This window comes from Cherax quadricarinatus, chromosome 17 (assembly GCF_038502225.1).
Source record: "Cherax quadricarinatus isolate ZL_2023a chromosome 17, ASM3850222v1, whole genome shotgun sequence".
Taxonomy (NCBI): Eukaryota; Metazoa; Arthropoda; class Malacostraca; order Decapoda; family Parastacidae; genus Cherax; species Cherax quadricarinatus.
The window spans coordinates 4,493,294-4,519,127 of record NC_091308.1 but is presented as its reverse complement, the minus strand read 5'-3'; the positions used below and the strand labels follow the sequence as shown (position 1 = coordinate 4,519,127).

Sequence of the window (25,834 nt, the reverse complement as noted above, 5' to 3'; positions counted from 1 at the left end):
CTGTTGTGTTCTGAGCACCTCTGCTAAAACAGTGATAATGTGTGAGTGTGGTGAAAGTGTTGAATGATGATGAAAGTATTTTCTTTTTGGGAATTTTCTTTCTTTTTTTAGGTCACCCTGCCTCGGTGGGAGACGGCCGACTTGTTGAAAAAAAAAAAATAATAATTTTCGTTCTGATAATTCTGATGATTATAGTAGTACCAACACTCTTATATGGATGTGAAGCTTGGGTGGTAAATGCAGCAGCGAGGAGACGGTTGGAGGCAGTGGAGATGTCCTGTCTAAGGGCAATGTGTGGTAAATATTATGCAGAAAATTCGGAGTGTGGAAATTAGGAGAAGGTGTGGAGTTAATAAAAGCATTAGTCAGAGGGCAGAAGAGGGGTAGTTGAGGTGGTTTGGTCATTTAGAGAGAATGGATCAAAGTAGAATGACATGGAAAGCATATAAATCTATAGAGGAAGGAAGGAGGGGTAGGGGTCGTCCTCGAAAGGGTTGGAAAGAGGGGGTAAAGGAGGTTTTGTGGGCGAGGGGCTTGGACTTCCAGCAAGCGTGCATGAGCGTGTTAGATAGGAGTGAATGGAGACGAATGATACTTGGGACCTGACGATCTGTTGGAGTGTGAGCAGGGTAATATTTAGTGAAGGGATTCAGGGAAACCAGTTATTTTCATATAGTTGGACTTGAGTCCTGAAATGGGAAGTACAGTGCCTGCACTTTAAAGGAGGGGTTTGGGATATTGGCAGTTTGGAGTCAGGGGTATGTTGTGTATCTTTATACGTATATGCTTCTAAGCTGTTGTATTCTGAGCACCTCTGCAAAAGCAGTGATAATGTGTGAGTGTGGTGAAAGTGTTGAATGATGATGAAAGTATTTTCTTTTTGGGGATTTTCTTTCTTTTTTGGGTCACCCTGCCTCGGTGGGAGACGGCCGACTTATTGAAAAAAAAAAAATTATAGAATAGAATTGATGAAGGAAAAAAGGTGAGTGGTGCATTGAGGTATATGTGGAGACAAAAAATGTTATCTAAGGAGGCAAAGAAGGGAATGTATGAAAGTATAGCGGTACCAGCACTCTTATATGGGTGTGAAGCTTGGGTTGTAAATGCTGCAGTGAGGAGGCAGTTGGAGGCACTGGAGATGTCCTGTCTAAGGGCAATGTGTGGTGTAAATATTATGCAGAAAATTCAAAGTGTGGAAATTAGGAGAAGGTGTGGAATTAATAAAATTATTAGTCAGAGGGCTGAAGAGGGGTTGTTGAGGTGGTTTGGTCATTTAGAGAGAATGGATCAAAGTAGAATGACATGGAGATTGTATAAATCTGTAGGGGAAGGAGAGCGGGGTAGGGGTCGTCCTCGAAAAGGTTGGAGGGAGAGGTAAAGAGGTTTTGTGGGCGAAGGGCTTGGACTTCCAGCAAGCATGCGTGAGTGTGTTAGATAGGAGTGAATGGAGATGAATGGTATTTGGGACCTGACAAGCTGTTGGAGTGTGAGAAGGGTAATATTTAGTGAAGGGATTTAGGGAAACCGGTTATTTTATATAGCCGGACTTGAGTCCTGGAAATGGGAAGTACAGTGCCTGCACTTTAAAGGAGGGGTTTGGAATATGGGCAGTTTGGAGGGATATGTTGTGTATCTTTGTACGTATATACTTCTAAACTGTTGTATTCTGAGCACCTCTGCAAAAACAGTGATTATGTGTGAGTGAGGTGAAAGTGTTGAATGATGATGAAAGTATTTTTGGGGATTTTCTTTCTTTTTGGGTCACCCTGCCTCGGTGGGAGACAGCCGACTTGTTAAAAAAAAAAAATTGTAGGTCCCAGCATTGTTTGGATACACGTTAGTATATAATAATTTGCCGTAGTAGCTTCGTAGACAGCAACCACCCAGGGAGGTACTGCCATCCTACCAAGTGAGTGTAAAATGAAAGCCTGTAATTGTTTAACATGATGGTAGGATTCCTGGTGTCTTTTTTCTGTCTCATAAACATGCAAGATTTCAGGTATGTCTTGCTACTTCTACTTACACTTGGGTCACACTACACATACATGTTTTCGTCTATTTTCTTTCTAGTTCTTGTTCTTGTTTATTTCCTCTTACCTCCATGGGGAAGTGGAACAGAATTCTTCCTCCGTAAGCAATGCGTGTTGTGAGAGGCGACTAAAATGCCGGGAGCAAGGGGCTAGTAACCCCTTCTCCTGTATATATTACTAAATGTAAAAGGAGAAACTTTCGTTTTTCCTTTTGGGCCACCCCACCTCGGTGGGATACGGCCAGTGTGTTGAAAAAAGAAAGAAGTTCCTGTTCTTATTGCTTTTCCTTTTATATCCATGGGGAAGTGGAATAAGAATCTTTCTTTCGTAAACCATGCGTGTTGCAAAAGTCAACTAAAATTCTGGGAAAATGGGGTAATAATCCCTTTTCCTGTATAGCCTACTAAAAAGAAAAAGAAGAAAACCATCAAAGTGGGATGTTTGAATGTGTGTGGATGTTGTGTGAATGATAAGAAAGAGATGATTGTGGATGTTATGAATGAGAAGAAGCTGGATGTCCTGGCTTTAAGTGAAACAAAGCTGAAGGGGATGGGAGAGTTTCACTGGGGAGAAATAAATGGGATTAGGTCAGGGGTTTCAAATGGAGTTAGAGCTAAAGGAGGAGTAGCAATAATGTTGAAAGATAAGTTATGGCAGGAAAAGAGGGAATATAAATGTATAAATTCATGGATTATGTGGAGTAAAATAAGGGTTGGATGTGAAAAGTGGGTTATAGTAAGCATTTATGCACCTGGAGAAGAGAAAAGTGTAGAGGAGAGAGAGATTTTGGGAAATGTTGAGTAAGTGCATGGAGAGTTTTGAGCCAAGTGTGAGAGTACTTGTGGTTGGGGATTTCGATGCTAAAGTGGTAAAAATTTTGTGGAGGGAGTAGTAGGTAAATTTGGGGTGCCAGGGGTAAATGAAAATGGGGAGCCTTTAATTGAGCTGTGTGTAGAGAGAGGTTTCGTAATAAGTAATACATATTTTATGAAAAAGGGGATAAATAAGTATACAAGGTATGATATAGCACGTAATGAAAGTAGTTTGTTAGATTATGTATTAGTGTATAAAAGGTTGATGGGTAGACTTCAGGATGTACATGTTTATAAAGGGGCAGCTGATATATCGGATCATTATTTAGTTGCAGCTACAGTTAAAGTAAGAGGTAGATGGGACAAAAAGAAAATGGCAACAACAACAACTAAGTGAGAGGTGAAAGTGTATAAACCAAGGGAGGAGGAAGTTAGGGTAAGATATAAGCAACTATTGGCAGAAAGGTGGGCTAGTGCAAGTATGAGTAGTGGGGAGGTTGAAGAGGGTTGGAATAGCTTTAAAAATGCAGTACAGGTTCTCCATCACAAATCCTGCATCATTGGGACCTGTAGTGTGCCGGATTACTGAGTTTGCCGGATTACAGAGTAGTTAGGTGAGAATACACTTTATAAAATTGACCAACTTGACTGACGCAAAAATCAAACATTTCCGGTACTTTGAGCTCAATTTCAAGGTACTTTTCTTCATGAAAACAATCAAAATCATGTCTATTTCTGTAATATATCTTCCGTTCTATCAAATGAGTCCAAAAAATGAGAATGCAACCATAAAAACCATACGAAAATATACTGCAAAGAGGCGGCTAATCGCTGAGAAGTGAACTCCCTTATTTATCATCCGTCTTTTTTATTTTTGTTGTACGTTAAGAAGCATCTTTCCATCATACATTGCCCAAGTTTCATTGAGATAGCCCAACAAACAACCGAGAAAAAAAAATATTTACCAAAAATCATATATGGCAAGCCCAAGCCAGGTACTAGAAATAAGTCACTTTGTCTGACTTTTCTGGGTTATCCTAGGTTCTCTATACATACACTGCTATGTATGATAATCTATATAACTGTATTTGTGTATACCTGAATAAACTTATTTATTTCTAGTCTGTCAACTGAGTATGTACAAGAAACGGCCCATTCACTTATTTCAACTACTCAATAAAGTGGTCAGAAATTGGCAGTTTGGCCGATTTCACACAAATTTCAACAGATTCCAATTTGAAAATAGGGTCCAGAATAAACAGTGCAGACATTCCTGGCACTAAAATAACGTTTTCTCTGTTCATTAGTCATGGCTCCAGGCCCCTCTTATATTACTCTTGCTTACCATTTGGAATTTTTATTCACACAAAAAACAGAAGATTTACTGTTATGTGGACTACTGCATTATTGTAATAATTGTATAAATAATGTCAACCCAGACTACGTATTGGAATTTGGACTGGCAGGCGGACAGGTATTGGACGGTGACGTCATTTGTTTACTCTTGAGCTTCGCCAAAGAAAAGAACATTTTCGCTACTGTGAGCGCAATTTCAAGGTACTTATAATGTCTTTATTTACTACACGTACATGTACAAGGTATACAGGCCTAGCTGACATCAGTGACATACTACTGTATAGAAAGCCACTTGTTATGCTGAGTATTTCAAGAAAATTAGGTCAGTGTCCCAGGATGACACCCACACTAGTCGGCTAACACCCAGGTACCCATTACTGATGGGTAAACATAGACAACAGGTGTAAAGAAACATGCCCAATGTTTCTACCCTGGCTGGGAATCGAATGTTTACCAAAAATCATATGTGGCTAACCCAAGCCAGGTACTAAAAATAAGCCACGTTGACTTTTTTGGGTTATCCTAGGTTCTCTACACATATGCTGCTATGTGTGATAATCTATACAGAGAAAATAACTTTGTGTATATCACAGTTAGCCCTGTGCTATATTCCATTTTCTCTAATATAAGCCACCAAGACAGGGATAGGAGAATGGTATTTCTGTACCATATATCCTCTTCATACCTCCGTCGAACTGCTCGGTGTTATGCCAAATGTTATTTATTCTGGGGTATTTAACATGTTTTATCTTATTTATATTGTTTATTATGTCATATTAGATCAATTGTGATAGGCAAATAAGCTGTAGTGTTGATATTAGCGTAATAAAGCATATTCTCCTGCTTCATGAGACTGAGTTCATGACAACCGACAGTGGTTTCAAAACCACCTTATCTTTAATGGATAATGTACTGTGTAGGTGCTTTACATGATGAGAAGCATTTCTTTTATTCATTGGAACCATGGCTAGGGCTAAAAGTAAGCAGGTTAAAACAATAAATGGAGAAAAAGAAATTGGAATGACTTATGCAGCAAGTAGCGCCACCAAACAGTACCAGCAGGTTGGTGTGGCGACCCTGGAAATTTGAAATTATGCTAGCCAAAATTAGTGCCGAATAACTGAAGGAACCGAATAACTGATTGCCGGATTTGTGATGGCGGACCTGTACTAGAATGTGGGGCAGAAGTTTGTGGCTATAGGAGGGTGAGGGCAGGAGAAAAGAGGAGTGATTGGTGGAATGATGAAGTAAAGAGTGTGATAAAAGAGAAAAAGGTAGCTTATGAGAGGTTTTTACAAGTGTTATAAGAAGAGCAGAATATATGGAGAGTAAAGGAAAGGTGAAGAGAGAGGTAAGAGAGTGTAAAAGGAGAGCAGATGATAGAGTGGGAGAGGCACTGTCAAGAAATTTTGATGAAAATAAGAAAAAAATTTGGAGTGAGTTAAACAAGTTAAGAAAGCCTAGGGAACGAATGGATTCGTCAGTTAAAAACAGAGTAGGGGGGGTTAGTAGATGAGAAGCTGGAGGTATTGGGTAGATGGCGGGAATATTTTGAGGAACTTTTAAATGTCGACGAAGAAAGGGAGGCGGTAATTTCATGCACTGGTCTGTGAGGTATAACATATTTTAGGAGTGAAGAAGAGCAGGATGTGAGTGTGGGGGAGGTGTGTGAGGCATTACGATGAATGAAAGGGAGTAAAGCAGCTGGAACTGACAGGATCATGACAGAAATGTTAAGAGTAGGGGGAGGATATAGTGTTGGAGTGGTTGGTATTTTTGTTTAATAAATGTATGAAAGAGGGGAAGGTACCTAGGGATTGGCAGAGCTTGTATAGTTCCTTTATATAAAGGGAAGGGAGACAAAAGAGATTGTAAAAATTATAAGGGAATAAGATTACTGAGTATACCAGGAAAAGTGTACGGTAGGGTTATTATTGAAAGAATTAGACGTAAGACAGAGAGTAGGATTTCGGATGAGCACGCAGGCTTTAGAGTGGGTAGGGGATGTGAAGATAAAGTGTTTACATTGAAGAATATATTTTTTTTCTTTTTCAACAAGTCGGCCGTCTCCCACCGAGGCAGGGTGACCCAAAAAAGAAAGAAAATCCCCAAAAAGAAAATACTTTCATCATCATTCAACACTTTCACCACACTCACACATTATCACTGCTTTTGCAGAGGTGCTCAGAATACAACAGTTTAGAAGCATATACGTATAAAGATACACAACATATCCCTCCAAACTGCCAATACCCCAAACCACTCCTTTAAAGTGCAGGCATTGTACTTCCCATTTCCAGGACTCAAGTCCGACTATATGAAAATATCCGGTTTCCCTGAATCCCTTCACTAGATATTACCCTGCTCACACTCCAACAGATCGTCAGGTCCCAAGTATCATTTGTCTCCATTCACTCCTATCTAACACGCTCATGCATGTTAGATAGGAGTGAATGGAGACAAATGATACTTGGGACCTGACGATCTGTTGGAGTGTGAGCAGGGTATTATTTAGTGAAGGGATTCAGGGAAACCGGTTATTTTCATATAGTCGGACTTGAGTCCTGGAAATGGGAAGTACAATGCCTGCACTTTAAAGGAGTGGTTTGGGGTATTGGCAGTTTGGAGGGATATGTTGTGTATCTTTATACGTATATGCTTCTAAACTGTTGTATTCTGAGCACCTCTGCAAAAGCAGTGATAATGTGTGAGTGGTGAAAGTGTTGAATGATAATGAAAGTATTTTCTTTTTGGGGATTTTCTTTCTTTTTTGGGTCACCCTGCCTCGGTGGGAGACGACCGACTTGTTGGAAAAAAAAAAAAAAATGGGATGTTTTCACTGCATTTATGGAAGTACAATGGGAAGTACAATGCCTGCACTTTAAAGGAGGGGTTTGGGATACGTATTGGCAGTTTGGAGGGATATGTTGTGTATCTTTATACGCATATGCTTCTAAACTGTTGTATTCTGAGCACCTCTACAAAAACAGTGATAATGTGTGAGTGTGGTGAAAGTGTTGAATGATGATGAAAGTATTTTCTTTTTGGGATTTTCTTTCTTTTTTGGGTCACCCTGCCTCGGTGGGAGACGGCCGACTTATTGAAAAAAAAAATAGTAGAGTAGATAGGAGAGCAATATGGCAGATGTTACGAGTATATAGAATAGGAAGTAGGTTACTAAATGCTGTAAAGAGTTTTTATGAGGATAGTGAGGCTCAGGTTAGGTTGTGTAGAACAGAGAGAGATTACTTCCCAGTAAAAGTAGGTCTTAGACAGGGATGTGTAATGTCACCATAGTTGTTTAATATATTTATAGATGGGGCTGTAAAAGAAGTAAATGCTAGAGTGTTGGGGAGAGGATTGGGTTTAAATTATGGGTAATCAAATACAAAATGTTAGTTGACAGTTACTTTTTGCTTATGATACTGTGCTTATGGGAGATTCTAAAGACAAGTTGCAAAGGTTAGTGGACTAGTTTGGGAGGATGTGTAAAGGTAGAAAGTTGAAAGTGAACATAGATAAGAGTAGGGTGATGAGGGTATCAAATGATTTAGATAAAGAAATATTGGATATCACATAGAGAGGGAGTATGGAATTTTTGAATGTGTTCAGATATTTGGGAGTTGATGTCTCAGTGGATGGGTTTATGAAGGATGAGGTTGAACCATTGAATTGATGAAGGAAAAAAGGCGAGTCGTGCATTGAGGTAGTATATGTGGAGACAAAAAAAAAATTATCTGTGGAGGCAAAGAAGGGACTGTATGAAAGTATAGTAGCACCAACTCTCTTATATGGGTGTGAAGCTTGGGTTGTAAATGTTGCAGCGAGGAGATGGTTGGAGGCAGTGGAGATGCCCTGTCTAAGGGCAGTGTGTGGTGTAAATATTATGCAGAAAATCTGAAGTGTGGAAATTAGGAGAAAGTGTGGAGTTAATAAAAGTATTAGTCAAAGGGCTGAAGACGGGTTGTTGAGGTGGTTTGGTCATTTAGAGAATGAATCAAAGTAGAATGACATGGAGAGTGTATAAATCTGTAGGGAAAGGAAGTCGGGGTAGGGGTCATCCTCGAAAAGGTTGGAGGGACAGGGTAAAGGAGATTTTGTGGGCGAGGGGCTTGGACTTCCAGCAGGCATGCGTGAGCGTGTTAGATAGGAGTGAATGGAGACGAATGGTTTTTGGGACCTGACGAGCTGTTGGAGTGTGAGCATGGTAATATTTAGCGAAGGGATTCAAGGAAATCGGTTATTTTTATGTAGCCGGAATTGAGTACTGGAAATGGGAAGCACAATGTCTGCTCTTTAACCCATAAACGGTCCAAGCAGATCTACGTTCACATGTGTAGTGCTACAAAAGTAGATCTAAGTTTTTTTTTACACATTTTGAAATGTAGAAAAACAAAAAAGATCTACTTTTTTTTACATACTTTCAAATGTTGAAAAAACGTATGTATACGTTTGGACCGTTTACGGGTTAAAGGAGGGGTTTGGGATATTGGCAGTTTGGAGGGGTGTGTAATAAGATGGTATATATATAATTGGAGCCTTAATACTATTGTAATCATTTCAGGTCACTTTATATTGTATCTTTATATATGGTTCTTAACTGTTGTGTCTGGGTACCTCTGCTAAAACAGTGATTATGTATGAGCGAGGTGAAAGTGTTGAATGATGATGAAAATATTTTCTTTTTGGGGATTTTCTTTCTTTTTGGGTCACCCTGCTTTGGTGGGAGATGGCTAACTTGTTGGAAAAAAATAATAATAATAATAATAAAGAAGAAGAATAAGCTCCCTTGAAGCATGATGTAAGACAAGTCCATTGCTGATAGTGCAGTGATAAGTGGTGACATTTGATGAGCCCATTCAGGGCGCAGTGATAAGATGAGAAAAGAGGTGATATTTGATGAGCACCAGCAGGGTGCAGTGATAAGATGAGATAAGAGGTGATATTTGATGAGCACCAGCAGGGTGCAGTGATAAGATGAGATAAGGGAAGACATTTGATGAGCGTCGGCATCTCTGTCTCTGCTTATCTGCCTCTGTCTGCTTGTCTCTCTATATCTCTGTTTGTCTCTCTATCTCTCTCTCTCTGCTTATCTGTCTCTGTCTGCTTGTCTCTCTATATCTCTGTTTGTCTCTCTATCTCTCTCTCTCTGCTTATCTGTCTCTGTCTGCCTGTCTCTCTATCTCTCTGTTTGTCTCTCTATTATCTCTCTGTTTGTCTCTCTATTATCTGTCTCTCTATTATCTGTCTCTCTATTATCTGTCTCTCTATTATCTGTCTCTCTATTATCTGTCTCTCTATTATCTGTCTCTCTATTATCTGTCTCTCTATTATCTGTCTCTCTATTATCTGTCTCTCTATTATCTGTCTCTCTATTATCTGTCTCTCTATTATCTGTCTCTCTATTATCTGTCTCTCTATTATCTGTCTCTCTATTATCTGTCTCTCTATTATCTGTCTCTCTATTATCTGTCTCTCTATTATCTGTCTCTCTATTATCTGTCTCTCTATTATCTGTCTCTCTATTATCTGTCTCTCTATTATCTGTCTCTCTATTATCTGTCTCTCTATTATCTGTCTCTCTATTATCTGTCTCTCTATTATCTGTCTCTCTATTATCTGTCTCTCTATTATCTGTCTCTCTATTATCTGTCTCTCTATTATCTGTCTCTCTATTATCTGTCTCTCTATTATCTCTATTATATCTCTCTATTATCTCTCTCTTTCTCTATTATCTCTCTCTATTATCTCTATTATCTCTCTCTTTCTCTATTATCTCTCTCTCTCTATTATCTCTCTCTCTCTCTTTCTCTATTTCTCTCTCTCTCTTTCTCTATTATCTCTCTCTCTCTCTTTCTCTATTATCTCTCTCTCTCTCTCTTTTTATCTCTTATCTCTCTCTCTCTTTCTCTATTATCTCTCTCTCTTATCTCTCTCTCTCTATTATCTCGCTCTCTTATCTCTCTCTCTCTATTATCTCTCTTATCTCTCTCTATTATCTCTATTATCTCTCTCTATTATCTCTCTCTATTATCTCTCTCTATTATCTCTCTCTATTATCTCTCTATTATCTCTCTCTATTATCTCTCTCTATTATCTCTCTCTATTATCTCTCTCTATTATCTCTATTATCTCTCTCTATTATCTCTCTATTATCTCTCTCTATTATCTCTCTCTATTATCTCTCTCTATTATCTCTCTCTCTCTATTATCTCTCTCTCTCTATTATCTCTCTCTCTATTATCTCTCTCTCTCTCTATTATCTCTCTCTCTATTATCTCTCTCTATTATCTCTCTCTATTATCTCTCTCTCTCTCTTATCTCTCTTATCTCTCTCTCTCTCTTATCTCTCTCTCTCTCTTATCTCTCTCTCTCTCTTATCTCTCTCTCTCTCTTATCTCTCTCTCTTATCTCTCTCTCTTATCTCTCTCTCTCTCTTATCTCTCTCTCTCTTTCTCTCTCTCTCTTATCTCTCTCTCTCTCTTATCTCTCTCTCTTATCTCTCTCTCTTATCTCTCTCTCTCTCTCTTATCTCTCTCTCTCTCTTATCTCTCTCTCTCTCATCTCTCTCTCATCTCTCTCTCTCTCATCTCTCTCTCTCTCATCTCTCTCTCTCTCATCTCTCTCTCTCTCATCTCTCTCTCTCTCTCTCTCTCTATTATCTCTCTCTCTATTATCTCTCTCTATTATCTCTCTCTATTATCTCTCTCTCTCATCTCTCTCTCTCTCATCTCTCTCTCTCTCATCTCTCTCTCTCTCATCTCTCTCATCTCTCTCTCATCTCTCTCTCTCTCATCTCTCTCTCTCTCATCTCTCTCTCTCTCATCTCTCTCTCTCTCATCTCTCTCTCTCTCATCTCTCTCTCTCTCATCTCTCTCTCTCTCATCTCTCTCTCTCTCATCTCTCTCTCTCTCATCTCTCTCTCATCTCTCTCTCTCTCATCTCTCTCTCTCTCATCTCTCTCTCTCTCATCTCTCTCTCTCTCATCTCTCTCTCTCTCATCTCTCTCTCTCTCTCTCTCTCTCTCTCTCTCTCTCTCTCTCTCTCTCTCTCTCTCTCTCTCTCTTTTTTTTTTTTACACAGGGTTTGACAAGGTTAAGGATCCCTAGTTTTATTGACAAGCTATTTACAGGTTAAGGTTCCCTAACTTTATTGGCAAGCTAAGAGCTGTTACCTACTTCAGCTCATTTGAAAGCATTTTTATTGTTATGAGACATAAAAGTAGGGAACAGGATGAAGTTGGAGCCATCTGTGGGCCAGCATTTTCATTTGATCAACTGACTTTATCTCGTTGACATCATTATGCTGTACGAATGTGTTCCATACTCGAGTCATCCTGGGGATATATGATCTCAGATGGAGTGATGTTCTGGAGAAGGGTACAGCCAGAGTGAAGTTGCTGCTTTCTGCCCGTCTTGTGGCATAAAAGCTTGTTTCACGCTGTCCTCGAAGTGGATCCAAGTGTGGTACTTTGACAATATTGGCCTTGTACATATCAGTAAGGCCACCCACATCCCTCCTGTGTTGAAGGCTCTGACAGCTTTCATTTCCCACTGATGTTGGTTTTGTGGTCTCTAAACCAATCAAGATGATGCCAAAGGTGGTTGGTCTTATGCCTTCTTGTTAAGATGATGAAATTCTTCATAGTATTCTTGCCAAGAATCCTGAAATCAAGGAACTATCAGAAAGAAGCTGTGTTTTTCAAAGGCTAACGGTCCCTGGTTCCCTAGGGCCAGCACTGGGCACGCTGAACTCCACTATTGCTAGGAGAAATACCTCTTCAATCTAGCTTTTGGGGCTGTAGCTAAAATCCCTGACTCTTGGTGGAATGAGACAGGCTGGGCCTTGCACTGATTAAGTTGCCAGCTTTTATATTCCAAGAATGTGTATCCACATATGGGACAGGTCGGGGATTATTCATAAACCATTTCCCCATCGACAAAAATGCCTGCCACGTTTGCTGTGGCTAACACATTCTCCCAGAATAGTTGTCTAGATTTGACAGACATCAATGCCAAATACCCAAGAAAAGGGCAGACAATCTCAGGGTGTCCAAAACTGCTAGCCCCTCTCTAACAATATTCAGCCTCATTTGATTCACTAGATCCCTTGACAGAGGTTGTTGGCTCCTGAAATTTGAAATATAGTTATTTTAGAACAGGTGGTGTATATTTGTTGACTTGACAGGATGCAAAGTTTATGTAGGTTTTGGTTGCCTTGGGGCTAGGGCTTTCATCATATTTTGGCAAAATGTTTTCATAAGGATAATCCACCAACATGTATTTTTTTATTCTCCATGGGGAAGTGGAACAGAAGTCTTCCTCCATAAGCCATGCGTGTCATAAGAGGCAACTAAAATGCCGGGAGCAAGGGGCTAGTAACCCCTTCTCCTGTATGTATTACTAAATTTAAAAGGAGGAACATTTGTTTTTCCTTTTGGGACACCCTGCCTTGGTGGGATACAGTCGGTTTGTTGACAGAAGAAAAAATGTTTTTTATGCTGGTGATCATGAGTCAAGAAATTGTTAAAATAATTCCCCCTGCTGCATCAGTTGTTCCTTCATTTTAGCTCAGACTTTCCAGAGATGGTGTCGCAGTATTACAAATTAATGGCAAATGCAAACTTTACTGCCTTGAAAAACTTCCAAGGTTGTCCTCAGGTTCCTCATAATCCTTGAAGGTAGGATTATTAAGCATCCGTTCAATAAAAAATAAAATCATGTATGTTACTGAAGTTGATATTTATGTCTGACAGAAAGAAGGCTGGAGTCTGATGTAGCAGTAGTTGCAGCTTCTCTCCTGGGCCTTTTCATTTTATTATATTCCTAGGTCAGACGCTGCTCAGGGCAGTGGGGTTGCATAGATTTATTCTTCACTGTATGTCAAGTATTCATCATATTGTGACAGAGCTGAGAGCCAGAGTTTCGACACCATAGAACTGACCCAGGGGTCATTTAACATGATTTCACCTCTTGTGAAACTATTGCTGGGTAGTCAGACTAGTTAATGTGATGCAGTATGATTCACATCTCCTTTATCTTGCATTACTTCACCCTCCATGCTGCACCTCAGTTCCCCTTACTCACCAAACTCACCTGCTCTTAACCATTTTTCCCTACTGTGATGGGATGTGTAAGTGGTACTTTGGTGTTCCTTCCTGTTGACTTAATTAGACTTATCCTGAATAAAATGTTATCTTCAGTGAAAGCTAAAACCCCAAATCTGGGGTTTTAGCTGAATACCTACTTCCTCTTCTTGCTTCACACCATCTGTAAGGCAGGGTTTATTTAGCAAATCAGATGCTAGTCAATGTAATCAGATGAATGAAATTGGCTCTTTCTTTGTCTTTGATTAGGAGATGCCCGAGGATCTGAAAATTGAAGTCCGACCATTGAGACTTCAATCTCAGCAGAGTGTGAATAATGACCAGTCAGCACGTTCCTCCCATCTGTACAGCAGCCATGAGTGAGTGAAAATAAGCCATCTTTATAAAAGTAAATTTATTCTTAATGTATGTATCCTTTTGTTTTATTTATTATTTAGTACATAATCTTTTATATTATCATTTATCCTTTAAAAAAATTTACTGATTTTTTGCTTTATTAGGTATTTTTGTGTGTAAAGTATGTTTAGCTCTGTTTAATTAGTCTATCAAAGTTATTAGTACTGTACATATTTATGAAAATTTGGAAAATATTTTCTTAAGTTTCCTTTGTTAGGTTAAACGTACATCAATTAGTATTACAATATTTTATGGCTTTTATTAGCTTCTCTTGAAAAAGCCAGATTAGAGAGTGTACAGCCCAGAAGGTAACAATAATTGAGTTATGTAAAACTGCTAAATTCAAGAGACACCAACATATGCTTACTTTTGGAGTTGGTGAGAGAGTAGAGCTCACTTGAGTTATTTTAAATCAGGTTTTTTAATGTGCTTCCTGGTATTAATTCTTAATTGGCTTTAAGCTTCATAGGAAAAATGTTTTTATGCTTTAGCACATACAGTAGACTCTTGGTTTTTGCAGGGAAAATGCCACAATTTCCAAAACTGACAATACAGATTCTGTACTTGAAATTATTTGGTAATACCAAGGCTAGGCTTGTGGGACAAGTTGAGCATAAGGAAAAAATCAAAAATTTATTTTTTATTTTTTATTTCTGGTAGACTCCCCTTCCCCACTACTTTTGTACTTAGAAGCCATGATGTATTATGTTATCCAGTGGACAGATGAGGGAGGGGAAGGAGGAGGAAAAGGAGGAGCTTCAAGAGGAATATGAAGAGAGATTACTATTTTATTAAATAAAGAAACATACGTGTAGGAAATAAGATGAGGTTGGAGCCACCTGATGGGCAAGAGCTTTTGTTTTGTCAGTTGAATTAATGTGAGGACTGAATGATTGCTGATGGAGTGATGTCTTTGAGAATATAACCAGAGTAAAACTGCTGATGGTTTCCCATCAGGTAGTGCCTTGCTGTGGAAGGAGTGAATACAGCTGTGAACTTGCAAGGTTATCCATGGTGTTGCTGTAATAAAAATTCTAGTAACCAGGTTTACTAAATTCCAAAATAACAAAACCAAGGGTTTACTGTGTATGGTTTTAGCTTGTATGGCACTTTGGCTTACCTTATTTGCATTTAGAAAATTTTCAAATTGTGAAAAATATATTTGTAAAAATTCCTAAAAGAATGTACAGTAGTTAATAAATGAGTTTGCTAGGGTTAGTTAGCCAGCTCTAGCTCTTGGTTCTGTCTTTTAACTTTCAACCAACTGATGTGAAATAACTTAATTGTAGCTATGGTACTTTTGAAACTTTGTATGGAGTGTACCTCCTGTGACACTTAATTCACTCCACTTCCTTACCTCTCTTAATGCTAATGAGGTATTTTTAGATATCCTTATGATCAGTGTCTGAGCATCACTTCTTGGGCTCTGCCTCCTCATCATAGACTTTGTTGTATTTACATTTGAATTCATGTATGGAGCTTGCTCTATACCACCTTGTAACTGTCATCAAACTGAAGGTCTTCTTATGTCTCATTGACTCACTCTTGTGTTTAGTTCCCATGTGTACCACTTTGACATGACAGTTTTACAATTTCATGAAAGCAACAAATTGTAGGGGCAGCACCAAGATGGAGGCTGAAGCCTTCAAAATTCAGCCCCTACCTTGGTAGGAGATGGCCAACATGTTAAAAAGAAAAAAATGTTGCTTCTCGACAAGTCCTGTAGCCCTGTCTTTGAATCAGACTGCCACCCCTAAGCCCCTACTGTATAAAACTTTTGGAGCTACCCCTGGTACTGGAGCCTGATCTTAAATGAGTGAGGCCACTGGATTGGTCCCCAATCCAGCAACCTCCCCTTTATTTTTTCTTTACTATTTGAAACAGTTTGTACATCTACCTTCTCAATACTTCTGAAAATCTTATGTTACCAACCCATACCTTTTTTGCAAGGGATTTTGTTTTGACTGTCCCTAATTCCTCTCTCTGCACTTGCCTTGACATTAATCCCTCCAATGTTGTTAAATTTAATTTTTAAGCATTTTCTCCTTATCTCATGTCATCTATTTCTGTGATTAACCTGGTGCAAAACTTGGAAATTTCTCAAGCATTCTTGATTTTTGAGGTTTGGGTTCCATGCTGCCACTTACATTCAGTTATTTGCCTCATATGTATTGTAAATCATTCTGAAGATTCTTTGATGAGGTTCCTAAGCCCTTTTTTTTTTACATTAGTTATGTTACATATGACACTAACATTATCCTGTTTATGAGCCTCTAGTGATGACTGATGTTATGTCTACTCTCAGTTCTTTATCTTGTTTATGTGAGTCTCTGGTAATAGGTTTAGTATGTCTATTTAAACATTTTTTGCCCTTCTTGATTTGAGTAGCTTATCTCTCATTTGGCACCATCGTACTGATTTTTCTTTCCTCCAACCTCATCACTTTACACTTTTCTAAGTTGATTTAAATAACCAGTTATCTGACCACTCACCTAAGTGACCGTATGCACAAAATTATTTGTACTGTTATTGCCTTATTAATCTTCAGTTAATCTTAAGTTTGCCCGAAATTCTCTTCATGTAAAGGGGCTTTTGGCATGTACACCCAGTTGTCATATTCCTTTGTACAAATGTGCATCATGCTGAAATAAACTTCTTATTCTTCTTATTCTTAAATTACTATATCATTGTTCACAAATCTTCATTCACATTTCCCAGCAACTTACTCCAGTTTATATAAAGAAAATATTAATGTAAAATGTAATACATAAACATACAGAGAATAACAGTCAACTATTAAGTTGATAGTGAAGGAAAGGAAATACAGTGGACACCCGGTTTTTGGCCAGTGCGGAAATCGTACAATTCGGATTTCGAGCACTTTTTTTTAGTGAAATATCCCCCCAGGTTTCGTACATCTGCTCAGAAATCGACGGTACCAGACGCGTCCACCTGGGCTGCTCATACATTCATGACTCACTCTTGGGCACGTTAAATGTCTTACTTTACATTAATATAGACATTTGCATTAATCCCTCAATAGCATGTGAACATTGCATGTTTATATGCTATCGAGGGGTGGGGTCAGGTGGAGGGTAAACATTACGTTGTCTCTGGTCCAGCTTTAGAGAAAACGTGTATGAATCTGCGTTGGCCCAGTAACCGCCCTTAACCCTTTCAGGGTCGAGAGGCCCTCTCCTAAACTCATTCTCAGGGTCAAAAATTTTTGGAAAAAAAATTATTTTTTCTTTTGAAATTATAGAGAATCTTTTCCCAATCATAATGACACCAAAAGTATGAAATTTTGTGGAAAACTTACGGAATTATGCTCTCACGAAGTTAGTGGTCTCGACATTGTTTACGCATCGGCAATTTTGCCCACTTTGAGCCCTATTTTCGGCCAATTCCAATGTACTGGTTGACGAAAATCATGTCTGTTTCACTAGAACTCCATTTTTCTATTCAATGAGTACCGATTTCAACTATCCAATAAAGTGGTCAGAAATTGGCAATTTTGCCAATTTCACAGAAATTTCAGAAGATGCCAATTTCCAAATAGGGTCCAGAATAAACAAGACAGACATTCCTGGCACTAAAATAACATTTTCTCTGTTCATTAGTCATGTCCCCAGGCCCCTCTTACATCTCTTTTGCTTTCCACTTTGAATTTTTATTCTCACAAAAAAATAGAAGATTTACTGTTATGCAGACTACTGCATTAGTGTAGAAATGGTATAAATAATATCAGCGCACTTGTGAAAGAATATTAGACTCACCAGTTGACGTGTATTGGACACTTGGCATGATTTGTTTACTTTTGAACTTTGGTAAAAATCGAACATTTCTGCTACTTTGAGCTCGATTTCAAGGTACTTCTCATTATGAAACCAATCAAAATCATCTCAATTTCTGTAATATGTCTTCCATTCTATAAAATGAGACCAAGAAAACTAAAATACAACCATAAATACCATATGTAAATACACTGCAAAGTTGCTGTTTTAAACCAAAAACACAGTCGGATTTTTTTTTTTTCCTCATTATGCACTGTGTGCTGCAGGATTTTTTTTTATACTGTGCACACTGACCACATAGACCCATTCTTTCATATGTAGGCCTACCAGCTTTCTCTCATTAGATTTGAAGGCGCTAGAATTTAGGCATACTAGTACATCAATAACCCTGGTGCATAAGCCGTACTAGTACGTTGGAAACCCTGAAAGGGTTAATAGTACATGAGGCTTTTGTTTACAATTCTTGGCATGAATTATTCATTACTTCTCCCTTTGTTTATGATGGCATCTAAAGGTAGTTGTTAGAAACGATTCAACTCAGTGAACATAGTATGTCAATGGTAATAATATGGCTGTAGGCTGCAATGTATGTAGCCGGTAGGTATACGCCTGGGATGTAGTCCCTCTGGGACTACGAATACATACTACTCACCTACAAGAGTCTTCTATAAAGGTATGTAATATTCATTTATCATTAAAATTAGTCATTTATATTTATTTCTCATTGTTTTCTGTATGTAAAACTATAGGTATTCTCTATAAAATGCATTTTTGGTTAATATTTTTGGGTGTCTGAAATTGATTAATTGGACTTACATTACTCAAGAAATCGTAATGACACGATTGCAAACAAACCATACCCCCGGCCGGGATTGAACCCGCGGTCATAGTGGAGTGGATTAATTACGAAAACCGGGGATCTACTGTATCTAGGAGAATACATTTGAAATTACAGGCTGCATTTACATTGAGAAATTAAATAAAATATGAACAGCCAACAGTTAAATGAAATGAAGCCCATTGAAATAACTGAAGAAGTAGAAAAGAAACCCTCAGTAGTTATTGATGAATAGCAGTAGGATCAGACGAGATAACCAGGGTTCTAAAGACACGTGCTGGAGAATTTAGCTGACTGTTCTGGCTAAGTTATGGAAATTCGTTACAGTGGTACCTTGACATCGAGTGCCCCAACTTACGAGTTTTCCGAATTACGAGCCATCGCTCAGTGGAATTTTTGCCTTGAGTTGGGAGCCAAAATCCGAGTTATGAGCGAGCTTCAGAAATGCCTCCACTCGCAGGAGAGGGGAAATATCAGAAAATTTTAATAACCAATGTGTAACATCCTTTCAATTTTGACACCACTGGTAGTGTCATCCTGCAAGAATGTTCTATAACGTATGCCCTAAGTAAAGAGAAACAATTCTGGAACGTGTAACACATGTTCGGCAGGCTGGCTGGTTGGGTGGCCAGCTGGCTGGCTGGCTGATTTGCTTTGGCTGTCTCTATCTCCTTCTGTCTCTATCACTGTCTATCTCTGTCTCTATCTCACAGGTACACATAAATACAGTTATACATAGTGTAAATTTGCTAGAATAACCCAAAATATCCAGACAAAGTGCTATACTATGCTTGTAGATATGAGGCATAATAAGCATGACTGGCAAGTAATGCACATTTTCGCTTGTTCAGGAATCAGACATGACCGACTCTGCATTGTGTGTAATGCCTGTTGATTCATGAGCGGTTCTCTCTCTGAGACAGAGAGACAGGAACACAGAAAGATAAGCAGAGACAGAGATAAACATAGACAGAGCTAGACAGACAGACATACAAATAGACAGATAGAAACAAACAGATAGACATGTTTATTTGTAACAGTGAAAAATAAATCTAAGGCAGTGCACGATCATCAAATGTCACTCCACAAGTGACACTCCACTGGCAGTGGAGTGACACTCATCTTATACTGTGCTTCAAGGAGTTTCATATATACTCCAGCATTTCTAAAACAGTAGGTAGTAGGTTGGTAGACAGCAACCACCCAAGGAGGTACTACCATCCTGCCAAGTGAGGGTAAAATGAAAGCCTGTACTTGTTTTACCTGATGGTAGGATTGCTGGTGTCTTTTTCCTGTCTCATAAACATGCAAGATTTCAGGTACGTTTTGCTACTTCTACTTACACTTAGGTCACACTACACATACATGTACAAACATATACATGTATATACACACCCCTCTGGGTTTTCTTCTATTTTCTTTCTAGTTCTTCTTGTTTATTTTCTCTTACCTCCATGGGGAAGTGGAACAGAATTCTTCCTCCATAAGCCATGCGTGTTGTAAGAGGCGACTAAAATGCCGGGAGCAAGGGGCTAGTAACCTCTTCTCCTGTATATATTACTAAATGTAAAAGGAGAACCTCTTGTTTTTCCTTTTGGGCCACCCCGCCTCGGTGGGATACGGCTGGTGTGCTGAAAGAAAGAAATACATTTTTCGTATTTAAAAACCCGTAACAAAAAAAATTGGGGTGGTTTTTGGGGGGCTGGAATGGATTAATGGCATTTCAATTAATTTCAATGAGGAAAATTTATTTGATATATGAGCAAATTGAGTTGTGAGCTCGGTCACAGAACGAATTAAACTCGCAAGTCAAAGGTACTCCTGTACAAGATAAATTGACAAATAGACAGTGGCAAATTTTGTGCAAGTATGGTATTTGAAAATGGTGATGGGGAAGATCCTTTAACCCGTAAACGGTCCAAACGTATATGTACGTTTTTACTGCTAGTGCCCCAAACGTATATATACGTTTTATTTTTCCTGCCTTCAAATCTGGCACTATTGGCCTGAGATGCCTTGTCAGCATTGAATGGGTCCTAACACTCAGTGTGCGTGGTATTAAAAAAATCTGGGGCCACTTAGTACCTTGTGGGAGCACCAGTTCAAATGAGCGCCAGCTAGAGCAAACAGCGCAGCAATAACCTGGGATTCACTGATGTAATGTAGTATTAACACTCCCATTTTAAGAGGAAAGTGATTTTGGCCCTGAATTTAGTGGCTTTGAGGTGAATGTGGCCACAAGTGGTCGAGGAAATATCAAAAAGCCTCGATAATAACCCATGTGCAAAATTTGTGCAACACCCTTTCAGAATGTCTTATAACCTATGCCCTAAGTAAAGAGAAACAATGCTAGCTGGCTGGCAGGCTAGCTGGCTGGCTGGCTGGCTGGCTGGCTGACTGGCTGACTGGCTGACTGGCTGACTGGCTGACTGGCTGACTGGCTGACTGGCTAGCTGACTGACTGGCTAGCTGACTGACTGGCTAGCTGCTGCTGCTGCTGCCAGTCCTCCTCCTCCTCATACACTTCCACATATCCAAAATATTGCTGGGACCTATAAATACTTTGTATATATTCCAAGACAATAGTAAATGGCCAAGGCATGTGTAAATGTCCACCTGTCAGTGTGTTTTGTGACAATGTGAGTACAATTTCAGTACCTAATACTAGCGTCAGAACAAAGATTGGGTATGAAATGACAAGAACTACTATAAATTGTAATTATCAGAACATAAAAATTATATAAAATAATATGAAAAATAGAAAAAAGGTATATCGGCAACACTTCTGCAAGCGGTAGGACTTGATGTTGCTGTCACGTGAGCATCCAGTGCCAACTTCTGGGTGTCATATCTTGGTAAGTACTGACCCTAAAAAAAAAATTTTTTATCCTATAACACTTAGAAAAATGTGCTCTTTTTTTTTTTTTTTTTTTTTTTAAAGATTTTTTTTATTTTTCAAAATATTCGGGGTACTGGGGTAGTGAACGTATATATACGTTTGGACCGTTTATGGGTTAACTATGTGCCTTTGTCATTAACACTGGATGTAAAATAACAGGAGCAGTCTTTAGAGAAGAGTTGGTTTAACACACACAGTAAATATCAGCTGCAGTATTAAAACAGAGAAGTTAACATAAAAGTGCAACATAAATCTCATGAAAGGTTAATGTGTAAACTACAAAATATAAGAGGAATAAATGGCAAAATATATATTACAATATACTGTATAAAGAGATTTATTTTTATTTTTTTTATTATCACACCGGCCGATTCCCACCAAGGCAGGGTGGCCCGAAAAAGAAAAACTTTCACCATCATTCACTCCATCACTGTCTTGCCAGAAGGGTGCTTTACACTACAGTTTTTAAACTGCAACATTAACACCCCTCCTTCAGAGTGCAGGCACTGTACTTCCCATCTCCAGGACTCAAGTCCGGCCTGCCGGTTTCCCTGAATCCCTTCATAAATGTTACTTTGCTCACACTCCAACAGCACGTCAAGTATTAAAAACCATTTGTCTCCATTCACTCCTATCAAACACGCTCACGCATGCCTGCTGGAAGTCCAAGCCCCTCGCACACAAAACCTCCTTTACCCCCTCCCTCCAACCCTTCCTAGGCCGACCCCTACCCCGCCTTCCTTCCACTACAGACTGATACACTCTTGAAGTCATTCTGTTTCGCTCCATTCTCTCTACATGTCCGAACCACCTCAACAACCCTTCCTCAGCCCTCTGGACAACAGTTTTGGTAATCCCGCACCTCCTCCTAACTTCCAAACTACGAATTCTCTGCATTATATTCACACCACACATTGCCCTCAGACATGACATCTCCACTGCCTCCAGCCTTCTCCTCGCTGCAACATTCATCACCCACGCTTCACACCCATATAAGAGCGTTGGTAAAACTATACTCTCATACATTCCCCTCTTTGCCTCCAAGGACAAAGTTCTTTGTCTCCACAGACTCCTAAGTGCACCACTCACTCTTTTTCCCTCATCAATTCTATGATTCACCTCGTCTTTCATAGACCCATCTGCTGACACGTCCACTCCCAAATATCTGAATACGTTCACCTCCTCCATACTCTCTCCCTCCAATCTGATATTCAATCTTTCATCACCTAATCTTTTTGTTATCCTCATAACCTTACTCTTTCCTGTATTCACCTTTAATTTTCTTCTTTTGCACACCCTACCAAATTCATCCACCAATCTCTGCAACTTCTCTTCAGAATCTCCCAAGAGCACAGTGTCATCAGCAAAGAGCAGCTGTGACAACTCCCACTTTGTGTGTGATTCTTTATCTTTTAACTCCACGCCTCTTGCCAAGACCCTCGCATTTACTTCTCTTACAACCCCATCTATAAATATATTAAACAACCACGGTGACATCACACATCCTTGTCTAAGGCCTACTTTTACTGGGAAAAAATTTCCCTCTTTCCTACATACTCTAACTTGAGCCTCACTATCCTCGTAAAAACTCTTCACTGCTTTCAGTAACCTACCTCCTACACCATACACTTGCAACATCTGCCACATTGCCCCCCTATCCACCCTGTCATACGCCTTTTCCAAATCCATAAATGCCACAAAGACCTCTTTAGCCTTATCTAAATACTGTTCACTTATATGTTTCACTGTAAACACCTGGTCCACACACCCCCTACCTTTCCTAAAGCCTCCTTGTTCATCTGCTATCCTATTCTCCGTCTTACTCTTAATTCTTTCAATTATAACTCTACCATACACTTTACCAGGTACACTCAACAGACTTATCCCCCTATAATTTTTGCACTCTCTTTTATCCCCTTTGCCTTTATACAAAGGAACTATGCATGCTCTCTGCCAATCCCTAGGTACCTTACCTTCTTCCATACATTTATTAAATAATTGCACCAACCACTCCAAAACTATATCCCCACCTGCTTTTAACATTTCTATCTTTATCCCATCAATCCCGGCTGCCTTACCCCCTTTCATTTTACCTACTACCTCACGAACTTCCCCCACACTCACAACTGGCTCTTCCTCACTCCTACAAGATGTTATTCCTCCTTGCCCTATACACGAAATCACAGCTTCCCTATCTTCATCAACATTTAACAATTCCTCAAAATATTCCTTCCATCTTCCCAATACCTCTAACTCTCCATTTAATAACTCTCCTCTCCTATTTTTAACTGACAAATCCATTTGTTCTCTAGGCTTTCTTAACTTGTTAATCTCACTCCAAAACTTTTTCTTATTTTCAACAAAATTTGTTGATAACATCTCACCCACTCTCTCATTTGCTCTCTTTTTACATTGCTTCACCACTCTCTTAACTTCTCTCTTTTTCTCCATATACTCTTCCCTCCTTGCATCACTTCTACTTTGTAAAAACTTCTCATATGCTAACTTTTTCTCCCTTACTACTCTCTTTACATCATCATTCCACCAATCGCTCCTCTTCCCTCCTGCACCCACTTTCCTGTAACCACAAACTTCTGCTGAACACTCTAACACTACATTTTTAAACCTACCCCATACCTCTTCGACCCCATTGCCTATGCTCTCATTAGCCCATCTATCCTCCAATAGCTGTTTATATCTTACCCTAACTGCCTCCTCTTTTAGTTTATAAACCTTCACCTCTCTCTTCCCTGATGCTTCTATTCTCCTTGTATCCCATCTACCTTTTACTCTCAGTGTAGCTACAACTAGAAAGTGATCTGATATATCTGTGGCCCCTCTATAAACATGTACATCCTGAAGTCTACTCAACAGTCTTTTATCTACCAATACATAATCCAACAAACTACTGTCATTTCGCCCTACATCATATCGTGTATACTTATTTATCCTCTTTTTCTTAAAATATGTATTACCTATAACTAAACCCCTTTCTATACAAAGTTCAATCAAAGGGCTCCCATTATCATTTACACCTGGCACCCCAAACTTACCTACCACACCCTCTCTAAAAGTTTCTCCTACTTTAGCATTCAAGTCCCCTACCACAATTACTCTCTCACTTGGTTCAAAGGCTCCTATACATTCACTTAACATCTCCCAAAATCTCTCTCTCTCCTCTGCATTCCTCTCTTCTCCAGGTGCATACACGCTTATTATGACCCACTTCTCGCATCCAACCTTTACTTTAATCCACATAATTCTTGAATTTACACATTCATATTCTCTTTTCTCCTTCCATAACTGATCATTTAACATTACTGCTACCCCTTCCTTTGCTCTAACTCTCTCAGATACTCCAGATTTAATCCCATTTATTTCCCCCCACTGAAACTCTCCTACCCCCTTCAGCTTTGTTTCGCTTAGGGCCAGGACATCCAACTTCTTTTCATTCATAACATCAGCAATCATCTGTTTCTTGTCATCCGCACTACATCCACGCACATTTAAGCAACCCAGTTTTATAAAGTTTTTCTTCTTCTCTTTTTTAGTAATTGTATACAGGAGAAGGGGTTACTAGCCCATTGCTCCCGGCATTTTAGTCGCCTCATACGACACGCATGGCTTACGGAGGAAAGATTCTTTTCCACTTCCCCATGGACAATAGAAGAAATAAAAAAGAACGAGAGCTATTTAGAAAAAGGAGAAAAACCTAGATGTATGTATATATATATATGCATGTGCGTGTCTGTGAAGTGTGACCAAAGTGTAAGTAGGAGTAGCAAGATATCCCTGTTATCTTAGCGTGTTTATGAGACAGAAAAAGAAACCAGCAATCCTACCATCATGCAAAACAGTTACAGGTTTTTGTTTCACAGTCATCTGGCAGGACGGTAGTACTTCCCTGGGTGGTTGCTGTCTACCAACCTACTACCTATAAAGAGATGTTGGTTTAAAAAAGAAATGCGAATAGTTAAGGAAAGAATTCCTCATGGGGAAATGTTACTAGTAGGTTCCCATAATGGTCAGTACTTGTTCCCATAATTAATGATTGTAATTTTTATAAATAAATTATCAGAAGAGATATATAGCTACTACGTATGAATATTTGTCGGTGACGCAAAACATTTATTCAAAATAAGAAACAAAAAAGACTGAAGCGCTGCAAGAAAATCTAGGTTAATTGAACAGAATGATGAATAGCCCTTCAAATTTTGCACTGGAGATAAGTGTTATGTATTGGAAAGCAACTACAGTCCTGAAGGTTGGTAGTACAGTGCCTGCAGTCTGAAGGAGGAATGGGGATGTTGCAGTTTGGAAGGTCATTTGAAATATAATGTCTCCTTACTTTTGGCATGACATCTATTGAATGGTAAATATATTTTAATTTTTTAATCACCCTACTTTGGTGGGAAACTGCTGTGTTAAAAAAAAAAACAAGTGCCATATAAAGGGAAGAAATTAAAGAAAAAAAATGGGTTCCATGAAGATTGTATATTTGTGATAAATTGTTGAGAACGTTGAATATAGAATTAGATATGGATGGAATTTATTTTGGAACCACGATCACCCAACAATCAGATTATTGCTTTATTCTAAGCTT

The 25,834-nt window shown here is 39.0% G+C and overlaps 1 protein-coding gene across 4 annotated transcripts in view; it reads left to right on the top strand.

Annotated features, from left to right (window-relative positions):
• Positions 1–25,834, top strand: part of mbc (myoblast city) — a 238,864-nt gene that overhangs the window by 138,113 nt on the left and 74,917 nt on the right. For all 4 annotated transcript variants that reach the window (XM_070085738.1, XM_070085737.1, XM_070085736.1 and 1 more), the window contains one exon: positions 13,554–13,663. In XM_070085738.1, coding sequence (XP_069941839.1) covers positions 13,554–13,663 — 110 coding nt within the window. The remainder of the gene's footprint in view (positions 1–13,553; positions 13,664–25,834) is intronic.